We start from the raw sequence: 14045 nt of genomic DNA on the forward strand, positions 1-14045 counted from the left end.
TACTCCACCTGGAGAAGCTGATTGGTTTCTACAGCGCTGGTATTCTAACAGCCATCAAACTCTCCTTTCCCCCATACAGAATGCCAGAACAACCCAAATGTAAGGACTGTCACCACCAATAGCCTCAGACCCAGTCCCAGCAGCCCATATGAGGAGCCGTGGCTCCTTCATTCCCTCCAACCTGATCTCCTCTCACCTTAGTGACTGCAGGCTTCTTGAACCGCAAGTTAGCCCAGCTATCACCAAATACATGTCTGGGTTGTCCACGAAATCCAGAACACACAGGAAAGCACGAAAAATAGGTAGCTATTTCACATACCTAAGTAACAAGACACCAGGGACAGCAAAAACCCTGTTCCTGAAACAAGTCTAAAATCTAAGGGAGAGAAAAGCCATCTACATTGACAGAATGGTTCAGAGCTCATTATCAGTGGTCGCTGTCTCTGTGATTCCTACCATGAAGATATCCCCAGAACGTAAGGGAAGCCTGAAGCTGTAACAGCGCAGTAAAGTATGAATTTTACCAAGACATCATACAGCAGAAAAATCTTGACTTATGACTGCCCGTCTTTCTCATTTTGACCTTCACCATGCACTACTGTAGTAAATTATCATCACACTGCACCAGTGTAATAAGTTACTGTTATGCATTTAGCGTAATCTTTGGGAATGAAAGGAGCAGAGCAACAAATAACTAATGATGAGCAGTTAAAGGAAAAGCATATCTGTGCCCTAGAACCTGTAAGATGAGACTGGAAAAGAAAGCTCTAAAACAAGACTCCTCCTCAGGTTTCAGAAGTATAGACTGAGGACATGGAAAGAGCAGAAAGGCCAGGTGAAGCACTTTGAGAGCAGGGCAGAGTGCTGCACCTCAACAAGCAAAAGTCTGACAGGGTCAGGTAGGGAGAGAAACTGCTCTCTTTTCCCCCAATCCCTGTCCACATCAACATGTCTTTTCCCCATCACATCTGCTTATTTTCTCTCCCCTCTTTCTCCTCTGTATGATGCGTGCAGAGTAGAAAAGCTGAGACGTCAGGCTCATGAAGAGCTGTACGGTGTCTTTACACTGCTTGCTCCACCTGGACATACACATGGTTGATCCTTGGCACCTTGGGGCAACTTCCCATCCCATTTTATGTGAGAAGGAGCAAGATTAAATGCAGCACCTGGGAGTCCATACCACTGGTCCTGCACAACAGGACAAAAAGATGTACTCTCCTCTGGAAGGTAGTGAGGGCAGAGGAAGGAACCAGGAAGTAGGAATAGTGCTTTCAACCTTCTCCCCAACTCCCTGTGGTTCCCTTCACACAGGGATGACTCCACCTATCTTTGACTTTGTTTAAAGTCAAAGTGGGAGGTGTCCCTGCGCGTGGCAGGGCGTTGGAACTAGGTGATCTTTAAGGTCCCTTCCAACCCAAACCATTCTATGATTCTAAAGTAATGTAGCCGTAGAACGAGGAGAGCAAGGATGCACACACTTGGATCCACACACTTAAAACTCCAACCATGCTAGATGTCAAGTGTCCAAACACACCACTCTCACAAGAAAGCTGCTGAGCCTCATAGATGGCTCCACAGCTACTATTGGAAGAGTCCTTCAGAGCAGCAAGAAGCATTTTTTTCTTCATGTTAGATGTCCAAGACTAATTCATATATTTGAACTGAATTTTCGTTGCTTATAACTTCTAATACTCCACAATTCAAAGTGTCTGCTTTTATGCTTCTATTTTAAAGTATCGCTCCAGTATTTCAAATACTGCAATAGCTTATTGTGGTAAGGGCAAAAAACAACAGGAGACAATGCACTATTGCACAAAAGCATTCCATGATAATCCACCATGATCTAGATCAACAAAGCGCAAATGTAACAACACTGGCTAGAGAAACTACCCAGCATATTTGCTACAGTAACAGAGGAGAATCCCTCCATAGACAGTAATGAGAACAATCTAAAATCCTCTTCAAAGTTGGCATGATTTTTCTGAAAACTTTTCAGATACTGCATCACTCACTATGAGTTATTACCTGCAGTATGTCAATGACTCTCACTGAACTGAGAAGTATGGAGGTACAAGACAACACTGACATGCACCTGGCTTGTTTAATGACTGATTTAATGCAGCAGACTGTTACCGCACTTCCACTGAGCCCTTCACATCATCATACACCTTTCTAGTAATTTGAATTCTATAAACAAGCATAGAATGAGGAATTTATTTTAATTATTTGAAGCAAAGAATTTAGGTGAAAAAATGAAGTAATTGGAAAAAGTTCACCAGAAAGGTTCTGCTGCCTCCATCCTTGGAGGTTTCAAGACCTTGAGCAACCTGGTCTGACCACACAGCTGACGCTGCTCTGGGGTGAACTGTGGATCTTCTGAGGTCCTCTCCAACGTATATTATCCTACAATGCTTTGAAATGTTAATAAGAGAAAGCTATAAGCCACTTTAAAATGTGACTCAGTCCATCTCTCTACCTAAAGGCAAGAAGAATTAGATATAAATGATTCTGAAAATGTACAAACCTATCCTGTTGTCCTCTATTGATAAAAAAATACCAGAAAGTATAAAAAAGTCTTAAAAGTTTTGAGACAGTATTTTCTTTCTCCTCTTCTGCAGATGTACTGCTCTCAGGCTGGGAACAAAAAAACCACAAGACTAATAAATACATACATGGAATTCTTGTTCATTTATGAGCTTTCATCCAAGGTAACTAAAATATTTTAAGAAATATTTACAGCAACATGAATTTTTTTAGGAGCTGCTATAGTTAAGAGAAACAACAAATATTTGTATTCTCTTGAAGGGCAAGTAGCAATGATAAAGATATAGTATACTTCTGGGAATTGACTGGTGACTTATGAGATGTGGACAACTCAGAGCTTAGGAAAAAACAATCAATCATTCAAGCTTGTTGAAAAATTAATCAAGAGGTTCTCAAGCTTGTAATAATATCCTGACAAATAAGTAGCATTCTGACTAGATGTATTAATTTTATATCTGTTTGACAAAACTGAAGTATTTTCAGCTTTGCTTCTCTGCATTGATTTACACAAAGCAATAAATAAAGCAAAGACCCTAACTACTAAAACAAGACTAAAAAACAAAGTAGTTTTACCCAGCTCCACATAAATAACACAGGACTTTATCCAGTCAAGTTCTGAAAACCTCCAAGCATGAAGAAAGCACAACCTGTGTGCGCAACCTTTTCCACTGCTTACTATTCACAACAATCTTGCTAAAAGTCCAGAAAAAGTTAATGTGTAGTCTTCCCATGTAAGTTAAAACTGTTTAATAAATTTGCCTTTTAGGCTTACATTGCCAGAGAGTACCAAGGGCAAGCTGGTTCTGCAAAGGAAGGTGAGCTGTCAGGAGGACTGGGAATGCTCAGTGGTATGTCCAGGTCAGGACTGGATCCAAAGACAGTGATCAGGACCAGATGCAGTCCAGGGATCACACAGCAAGTCTGGAGTGACAAGATAGGTCCAAGATTAGGCCAGGAAGTCCAGGAACCAGGTCCAGGTCCATATCAGGATCAAAAAGGTACAAGAAAGGCATAGACATACCTGCTTACACAGCTGTGACACAGCACAGGCGGTGAAGGATCAGATTAAAAGCAGCTCCCAAAGGAAGGGAGGGCCAGGCCCTTCCTTCTACCTTTTCTCCCAGCAGCTCCTCTTAGTGAAAGAGATTACCTTGAACTCCACTTAAACTAAACTCCTAGACAGGAGATACACTCAGGGCCCTGGCACAGATGGAATGTGGAATGCAAAACCAACCATAATCTCAAGGAATTTTTTTTCAACTCACACTTGTTTTTTTTTCTACTTAAGATCAAGTAGATCACTCAGACACTTCATTTTTCCCCCTCTACTTTCATCAACTATACCAAGTGATCAATGAAAAACACTGTCTCTTCCTATAAACCTTGCTTACTCTGTACACTTAGGATTTTCACAGCTATACTTCCATAAAGTCTTTAAGGATCCTACAATGTTTTTTTCAAAAGAACGCTGCCTCATACATTAAATATGCTATCCTGAACGAGGCTATTTTTGCTCACTATCAGATTCAAAAAGGCCATCACTTACATTCCACACTTAGTGACAAAGAGTTACTGCTTTTGTCATTACATACCCTCTTGCCTACCAAGATTTAATAAAGGCTCGGTAACATGGGCAAGAAGTCTCCTTCTCATGATCACACCAAGACATGCAAAAAGTAGTTCTCCAAATGTCTCTCCTATTTCCAGATGGAAGGGTCTTATATTTAGTTGATATTTCTCTTCTCCTGCCTCATTTAGCTAGCACAGTTTAAATTTAGTTCCAATCTGATCTACACCAACAACAAATTTCAGTGTTTTTCAATTTCTGTATTTCAACCATAAACCTCCTATCATTTTTGCATGCTACATTGTATCATCATGCCTGTCTGGAAATTAAAAACCTAGCACCATTCTTAACCCAGACAGTTTAATAGTGGTAGCTCTAGTAACCACAAAAAGGTTACTTGAGGAAAGAAAGTGAGGGAAGATATTTATATGCCAGCAGTGCACATCATGCCTAGTAATACAGTTGTGCTTCCTTCACATCTCTCGCCTAGCATTCAAGCATAGATATTGCTCACTCCAGAGGTAGTAAAAGAATGACTAGCTGGTACCAAGACAGGCTGAACAGAGGTCAATACTGAAGTTGAGAACTTGATGGACTTCTCTGGCAGAAAACAGCCCAGTTGTACCTCCTCAATGTTTATTCAATATTTGAGAACAAACGATGCATACCCTGTCTGCAATAAAACACTTTCCTAAGTCAGTCAAAATGTAAGACTTCAGTGTTGATGGTCATGCCCAAGACAGGTAGTGCTAAATCTGGGACACCTGCAGTTTACTTAGTATGAATGCTGTATCTTCACTGGAAGGCACAGAATGAAGGCAGGGATCTCAAAGCTGACACCAAGCAAAGACCTTCCTGGTTTTCCCACAAGGTAAAGGAAAAAGATTAAATGTTTTATTCAAACAATTAAAATCTAAAACACTAAACCAGAAAGCTACATCATGAAAAGTATGTGTACTTCCAGAGTTACACCTTCCATCACTCAGGTAAGGAAGGGATGGAAAGTGCACACAAAATCATCTATGGCTTCTCCTGAGGTCACTCATCTACGGTAATCTTGACATTTACATAAATACTTAAAGCTTGAGAGCCTGCATCTGTCACAAGAGGTGCAAGTAAACAGGGGAACCTGCACTGCCAAGAGAAGAGAGTGTCTGTAACACACCTGAAGGGGAGGTTACCTCTCTGTCTTTGGGAGGAGGGGGGTGGGGATGGGGGAGTGGCGCAAGGGTGGGGGCTAGATCTTTTTCAAATCAGGTATACAAAATGGCATAGAAATTGATGAGTGTTCATATGTTGTATATCTGGTATGGATCCTGCAACTATAGTTCAGTGACTGACAGTTAATTACATGCCATTAATATGACTGCCAGTTAATTACGTGTCACTAATAAGTCTATGAAACACTTCAATCCTGATTTTAAGCTTCCACAAACTGAGCAGGTTTTTCCCTGCAAGAAGTCATTCATGCTCTAGACTCCGAACTCAAAGGAAAGGGAAGGAGAAACGTAAATATATCTGAGAAAAATAACTAAAAAAGAAGTGGGTTTTGTAGGTTGTCAGGTTTTTAATGTTCCCTGGAAATGCAGAGCAGAATGCTACATACTGAGCAAACCAACATACAAGGAGCATAATTTCTGGAAGAAGTTTCTTCCATTGTTGTATCTACAGTCACAGACAGGAAAACCTATTCTCAGAACAAACTGAGAGAAATTTAGCTATTGAAGAGAGAGCATTAATTAGTTTTTGAGAGACTTTTGTAGCCTCTATAATTTTATGAGCAACTAGCTCGATCATTCTACTTTTCTACACTAATATTTTGCACATCAGATAACGCAGATAACTGCTTTCAATTGCGAAGGGAAAAAAAAGCAAAAACCTCTTAGCCTTGTATGATTCAATTTGTTCCTCTCCATACCTGCAGAACTATTTTTTCATCAGAGAATAAAAGAACAAAGCTAACATCTGAAGAGTGGTATTTTGGTCAAACTCCTAATCTCCATCCTAGAAAGGACATCTAATGTAAATGTACTTACAGCAGTTTTAAAAGAGAACTGAAAACTTGTTCTCTAAGGAGTGGGGGGTGAAAGAAAATTCTATCTGTCTTGACCCTTAAAGGCACTTTTTCCCTTAGCAGAATTGATTTCTCTATTTTTGAAACATCTCTAGGATGTTGTGAAAAATAGAAAAAAATAGAGAATCATAGAATGGTTAGAGTTTGGAAGGGACCTTAAAACTCATCTAGTTCCAACCCCCCTGCCATGAGCAGGGACACCTTCCAATAGACCAGGTTGCTCAAAGCCCCATCCAACCTGGCCTTGAACACTTCCAGGGATGGGGCAATATCCAATCTTACTTCCGATAAGAGAAATAGAGATATAGAGGTAAATAGAGTAAAACAGAGAAACAGACCACAATAAAAACTGTTGTTTCTAAAATCCCTCCTGTTTTATTACAATCCTTTTGTCATTTTATTCTGTCTTAGGCATGCTGAATAGGCACACACCTTAGTTTTCCAAGTAGACAGCAAAAAAAATTTGCAAAAGACTGTTGGCAAGTTCTTCTGAAATGGATAAATTTTTTAAAGGGCCCAGTGTTAAACAGAGTAAGGATTTGTCAAAATTTTTGCTAAGCTGTTGCTAAATTAGAGGAATCTCTTCGAAGTTGGAGTTTACAGACATGTGATGGGACACAAAAAGGCAGCTCCTTATGTGGATCTGCTCTATATCATATCTTGGACTTAATAATAGACAAGCGTGGGGAACAAAACGGGGGAAAAAAAGCTTTGTGCTGCTTTTGCCAGAAGCTTTGTTAAGTAACCATCACCATTTGTTCTACAGATCATAGAGTGACAGGAGATACACAAAGACCAATCAAGCAATCTGGCTTACAACAAAGCAATGAAGAGTTTCTCCTTCCTGAGCTTTGGATGCTGTGTTTCAGCAGCATGTCTATATGCAAGAGACTCCCTTGTCAGAGCTAATATTTAAAATATCCTCAAGCTTGCTGAAATCTGTATCATGCTGGAAGTTATTATTTCCAAAGGAAACACATCTAGAAAAAATGTCAAAATTGCCAGCAGGGTGATGAGGCCTGGGTGGATGCCCTGAAAATGGACGATATCCAACAGCACAATTAAAACAGAAATCACCTCTTCTAGGCTTCTAAAACCCCCAAATCTTCTCAATTGCAAAGATCGTTGAAAGTGCAAAAAGTTAGTCATTAAAAAGAAAAATCTTAGAGCATATTTCTATCTTCCCACTAGCATTAGTATAATACCACTTAAAAAACCCAACATGCTGTCAGATCTAACTGTTACCTTTTACTGGTCTTGAATAAATACATTTTTATTGGTATAGAAAAAAAACTTTTAGCATGGCATGGTCAAATGGAAAGAGGTATTATGATCTTGGTAGCCTCTGATAGCGTATTTCTGAAGCAGCTAAACACATTTTCCAAAGTTCATGGAAATTCTTCCAGAAAAATTATTCCCCAATTTTTTGCAGCACTCAGATCAGAGATAACATAAAATTTAACCTGGAAAATTACACTTCCACAGCAAATGTTTTATTTCAGAAAGAATTTCCTTATTTTCTATTCCATCATACTGTATCGGCCGAGGATACACGGGCTACATGTATTTAATGCACTTTCACCTCACAAGGAGGCTTTTAGCACCATCGCCCATAACATCCTCACAGGCAAACTGATGCAGTAGAGGCTAGGAAAGCGGACAGCGAGGTGCACTGAAAACTGGCTCCCCTGCTGGGCTTACACTGTTGTGATCAGCAGTACAAAGTCCACCCGGAGGCCAACAACTAGCTATCAACCCTAAGGCCTGAAACTGGGGCTGATACTTTTAACATCTTCATTAATGACTGGAAACAGGGCAGAGCGCCCCTCTCAGCAAGTCTGCATACAACACAAAACTGGGAGGAGTGGTTAATAAAGCAGATGGGCCTGCTGACATACAGAGGCACTTCACTAGGCTAGAGAAATGGGCTGCCAAGAAAACTCATGAAGTTCAGGAACCAGAAATGTCAAATCCAACACTTGGGGAGATATAAATCCATGCCCTGGGTCAGGCTGGGCGCTAACCATATTGAAAGCAGCTTGGCAGAGATGGACAAGGTGGGCTTGGTGGACACTGTGTTGTCTACTAGCCAGCCATTTGCCCTTTCTGCAAAGACAAACAGAACCTGGAACTGCATTAGGGAGGGCATCACCAGCCAGTTGAGGGAGCTGCTCCATTACCTCTAGTAAGCAGTGGTGAGACCACATCTGGGCTCCTGGGTCCAGTCCTGAGGTCCCCACCACAAGACAGACATGGATATACTGGATAAAGTACACTGAAGCACGACAAAGATGATGACGGGAACGAAGCACCTGTCATACAAACATTGGTCTGAAAGCTCTGGGTCTGTTTACTCTGAAAAGGAGAAAGCTCAGCAGGGATAATAAAAATGTGAGGAGTAATGAAGATGTAGCCAGACTCTGACACTCTCAGTCAGTCACTCGGTAGTGACTAGTGAAAGGATGAAAAGCAATGCACACAAACTGAAATACATGAAGTTCTGTTTAAACATCAGAAAAAGCATTTTTACTGGCTAGGGTGGTCAAGCGCTTGGACTGACTGCCCAGAGAGGCTGCAGAGTCTTCATCCTGCAGGTATTTAAAATCAGACTGGACACAGTCCAGACCAGCCTGATCTGGTTGACCTGACATTGGACACGGAGGAGCTGGACTGAATGATCTCCAGAGGCGCCTTCCAGCCTCAACTCTTCTGTGAATTGGTGGTTATGTAAAATTCTCAGCCAACTGTACCAAGAATTCATCAACACTGAAAATGGGTGCTTTATGAAAACATTCAAACCATTCTTTATTAGTCCCTTTTCCCTAACTAGGACCTTCCTGCCAGCCTACCCACCATTAAATTTCTGGCAGCTGCTTTTGCTTGGTACGTCAGTATTGAGAGTGCCCTGCCTTCAGCCTCTTGCTAACCCTACTAAGGGCTGCTCTTAAAATGCCATGATCAGAGCTGACTGCTTGAACAGTAACATTCAAGAATGGCAAAACCCATTCAACAAAGAAATGTTACGTCCTCTGAGCATGAAAATTGGGTAGGAAGGGCTGAATCATGATGATATCATCCCCATCAGCAATTCCCTACTCTGGCATGTACTTCCAGAGCAAAGTCAAGCCTCAATCAGTACTAACAGGATCAGAAACACAGTAGTAAGTACCTTAAGCTTGAGCACAGTCATCTTCAGACACACCTCAAAAGTAAAGCCAACACAAGTCTCACCCTGAAATTCTGCAACAAATCAGAAAGCCTCTCCTCCTAAACCAGAAACAACCTGATTCCCAACTTAACAAATGCCCTTCTAAGACAGTCTGCTACGTTAAGTTTCCAACATTATTAGAAGTGGAAAGACCCTCTCCAGCTTCAATGCTAAAGAAAGTTTTTGTGAAATTACAACCTTATTTACAATGCGGAGAACCGTGTTACTGAAATTAGTAAGGTTCCTCAGGAAAAAAGATACTATTTGATATAAGAATGGTAATTTGTCATGATTCTCATAAGAGACATTATCTTGTCGCAGATATTCCCTTCAGTCTTAAACTGTATGTAGACCTATTGTGATGCTACCAAAGGTTTTGTAAGTCTCAAGAAACAGGGACAAAAATCCATCTGCCTTTTATTGGTAACAATCAACTCAGCTGAAATTTTTAAATTTTTTATCACCAGAACAGTATTTAGGAGGCCCACTTACAGACCGAAATCACCCCTGGTATAGGTATCCTCAATATATATTTCTGAAAGTGTTAAAAATATTGGATAAGTTATCAAGGTATGCATCTTTCCCTGATTCTGAAAACAAAACATTAATAATACAGTTAGAAACTAAACCCGTCTGAGAACTCAGTAAACTCTTCCACTCTGAGATTTAGTTTGCATTTTACTCACAATGGACAATACTTATTTCAAAAACTATTCCCCCTCCCACCACTGTAGCAAGGAAAGTATTCAGCTTACCTGAAAGTAGAAGAAAGCTTGGCCAAACCAGTAGTGCATGATAGTAATCTGTGCTGCATCAAATTTCAAAGGTCTCCAGATATATTTTGTCATCATTGTCTGAATCAGCAGACAAAACACCAAGACTGGTAAATTGTGAGGTCTAAATAGAAGGGCTGCTAGTAGAACCAGTCCACTATACACTTCCCATAATCCTGTACTCTTCATGCTGGAGTCTGCAGAAATAACCTGTGACTTTAGTAGATCTTTAGTGCCAGTGAAGATTATGCCAAGAACAAAGACATAAACAAAACGAGCTTCAGTAATCCCCCTAAAGAGGAAATAAAAAAAGTATATAATAATTAATAAATAAATAACACAGAAAGATGAGCTACTTACTAATATCTATTTTACAGGTCAAAAAGTCTCTCAAGAGATATGCAAGACCAATGCAGTTCTGCCAAACAGGTTAAATTCAAAGGCTAGTACTGGCCAATTTCATAAGAGCGCTTTCTTAAATACAAAAACTCTAAAAATGGTTCATACTTAAAATTACAACAGCTCCAAATTAAATTTAGCCATTAAAACAGCTTGTGCTAAAAACGAAACTAACCTAAAATATAAAAATAAAATTAACATATTAATTTTAACATTAATTTTAACATTAAAATTAACAATTAACCAAATAAATTTATGTTACTACTATTCAAGGTCTAGATCCATTAGTATATTCATATAAATATGCCATTTACATAGCATACTGAATTTCCCCAAAATACTCCTTAGAGTGATACAAAACTTAATTTCAGTATTTAAATTGACTTAAAAATTACTATTCCCTTTAAGCTGTTAAGTGATTTTTCACAACTTATTCACACAAACATATGTTTCTTTTTAGCCAACCAAAAAGACAGTGATGGTATTTGAAGACCCTTATAACAGTCTGAAATTTCTGCACACTTCAGACATTTTCTTTTTCAGTATCTGTGGTAATTCTGATGTAATTATTACCATAAAATATTCAAACACATTCATGTGACTTAGTGTCTATGACACTTAGAAGTTCAGGAAATAGCTTTGGGTATTTGTCACTATGGAATGAGTTAAGTGAAAACTGAAATTAACTGGTTGATGAAAATTCAAACTAACTAAAAAACTCTGATTTCTCAGCAAATACACTACTATTATTTTGTTTGTGTCAGTATAATATACACTCGTCTTTTCGGTTGCACAATCATTTTTAAAAAGAACTCTGAGGAAAACAAAAAGTCAAATTACTTCCTTGCATTTTTTAATTTAGAGGTTATCTTAGTGTAAGCCATAGAAGATAACACACATTTCAGCTGCCTCTTCTCCCTCATCCACATTCCAGCAGTTGTCACATTCAGAGAAAACACCTGTCTTCAGTAAAGGGTACAGAGAGGGGACACTTCAGAGCAAATATTCTCTATCTTACAGAAGAAAGTATTGCGCGTGAAAAACGCAGTGGCTGCCTACAGCTTTTTTGCTCATATCACACAAAACTACCTTCTACCCTTCACCTGGATCTGGAGCTATTCCATATCACAAATACGCTAAAGATACCTCTAGACGCATTTCAAAGAAATTCCTGGTTTTGTTCCTGGTGGCAGTTTACGTAGGCTTTTACCATTTATCGCATCAGCTATCTAATAAAGATGAAGTAGGATCACTATGTCAACACATCAGCTAACACCTGAAATTTACTAACAAGTGTCTACCATATTTTTTGATATGCTGTATTGGGAGCCTTGCCGAAGATAATGTGTTTGAGGAGTTAAGTGATCTTGGGCAAATAATGTTTGCTCTTATTAGGCCTTGTACTTTAGGCTTGAGATCCCAAAACAGCCCTGCTCCACAATTCCCAGCCCGGGTGCAGAACACAGACTGACACAAAGGTCAGAATCTGTGTTTGCTAACACTACCAGCTTTCACCAAACAGCTTACACAGAGGATCTAAAGGGTATGAAGATTTGAAACATGACAGTAACTTTTAAAGCAGCATATAATCAGAGATATATAAAGGTCTGATGTCATTTAAGCAAATCACCATGCTCACTATTTATTTAAGGTGAAATAACAAAAAGCCTGTATCTTTCTTGTTATAATTGCAAACAATATGCTAACTATAGAATGAACGAATTCCCAGTAAATGCATTGCCTTTAGTATTTAAGTACTCCACTTAATTCTTTAACCGCATTTTATTTGTGGCTCAATTGCTGTACTTAATGATCTGTCCCACATTGTAGTATTTTCTTCTTATTCCAAGGATAGCAATCTTCTCCAAGGATTCTACTCAAAGATAAAGCAAAACTAGAGGTCATGGTCAGAGATCAGGCATGTTTCAAACACAGAGCAAAGTCCTGCTGACTAAGTAAAGATTACCATTACTTTGGTATCCAGCAGAACTAGCACACAATGTTAACACTAGTATACAACTAGAATTATCTTCAATATTTGGAGAGATGGAAAGGAATGCATGTAAATATATCTAGATATACGTATACATACAAGTGTTTGTTATAAAACATGCCTCGTTAGCAAATCTGATCTTCTATATATCCTAAGATCTTCTCCTGCAGGGTTGTTTCCATCTCTGCCCATCTTGTGAAACTCTGGCCCCTGATTAAGGAGTTTTCAAAATGAGTGCAAGGGAAAGTATACTACACACAGAAGACAATTGTTTTACAAGTTCTCTTCCATGATCCCTTCCTCCTCATCAAATGTCCTAACTGACTCCGGAAGTTTTCCGCAGATCTCTTGATATTTAGAAAAACTTGAGGCTGCAAAGGCTCCAACAGTAAAAAGTATCATAAGAAAACTAAAGTCACTTACCTATGTTCCAAAAGTAGCTACTGGTGAAAAAGCTAATATCTTCCTTACAGTTACAGACTAGTTCTATAAGAAACTTAACATCCACGTAAAAATCCTTAGTATGTGCAGCACACTAGTGCAGCACACTAGTGCAGCACAGCCTATACCTCAAGAGGATTTGGTTACATCTTGAAAGGCCATACATTACAGAACACTCACCTGCAAATGAAAGATATGGAAAAGCAACTCTCCAATTACTGCCTAAGCATTTTTCAAAACTAGAAAGTAACTAAATGAGCTTGGCATGCACTCTGCTAAATGTGGCAAGTCCATCTAAAACAAGAGGAGACGGTGCATTTGGAGTTTATTTGTAGCAAAAGCCGAGGATATGACTTTAGATTTTCCTCATATTAATTCTTATCTGACTGGCTTCTGATCCGTCACAGTCAAAAGACACTTAACAGGGCTCAAAATTATGCACACGCCACAAAAACTGAGTGCTGGCCCCTTACAAAATAGAGTTTTATTCATAAGAATGTGATCCCAGCCTAGACATAACGTCCCCTCCCACCTCATCCCCTGATATCCAAAGTGTTAACACCTTTCTAGAAATAGATTTACATATCTGTTGATTAACTTACTTTGAAATATCTTTCCTGTCATGTTGCCATGGAAATACGACATTTCCAATAGCTGCCCGGTAACTGTAGACTCCCAGGAGCCCGAGTGCCATAGCAATTTTTGAAACCAGGGAGCATCTTCTTTGAACCAGAAAGAAGATCATAAGCAGGGAGACTGCAGCCAAGAAGGAGAGTTCAGTTTTATGTTCAGAGCTGGGGGAAAAAAAACAAACAAAAAACCCCCTTCAAACCACTGTAATTACTGCTAAACACATTTGACAGAGCCTTAGATACAGTACCGTATTTCCAAATTAATCACTGCACTGACATCTGTTATGAACTTTCCAAGAGGTATGGTAAAATATTCTAGTATTTTTAGAAAAGCAGTTTTATTAATGAGGTTTTCTATTCAAGCATGTTTAAAAGTGTAATTATTGTGTTCTACCATATGCTAGTTATTCTGTT

General features: G+C 39.2%; 1 protein-coding gene across 2 annotated transcripts in view; it reads right to left on the reverse strand.

Moving 5' to 3' along the window:
- PIGG (phosphatidylinositol glycan anchor biosynthesis class G (EMM blood group)) overlaps positions 1-14045 on the reverse strand; it is a 90562-nt gene that overhangs the window by 35398 nt on the left and 41119 nt on the right. For both annotated transcript variants that reach the window (XM_074569070.1, XM_074569071.1), the window contains exons 10-11: positions 13602-13793; positions 10149-10458 (exon numbers count right to left, since the gene is read on the reverse strand). In XM_074569070.1, the coding sequence (XP_074425171.1) occupies positions 10149-10458; positions 13602-13793 (502 nt within the window). The remainder of the gene's footprint in view (positions 1-10148; positions 10459-13601; positions 13794-14045) is intronic.

The sequence above is a fragment of the Larus michahellis genome, chromosome Z, assembly GCF_964199755.1.
Source record: "Larus michahellis chromosome Z, bLarMic1.1, whole genome shotgun sequence".
Taxonomy (NCBI): domain Eukaryota; kingdom Metazoa; phylum Chordata; class Aves; order Charadriiformes; family Laridae; genus Larus; species Larus michahellis.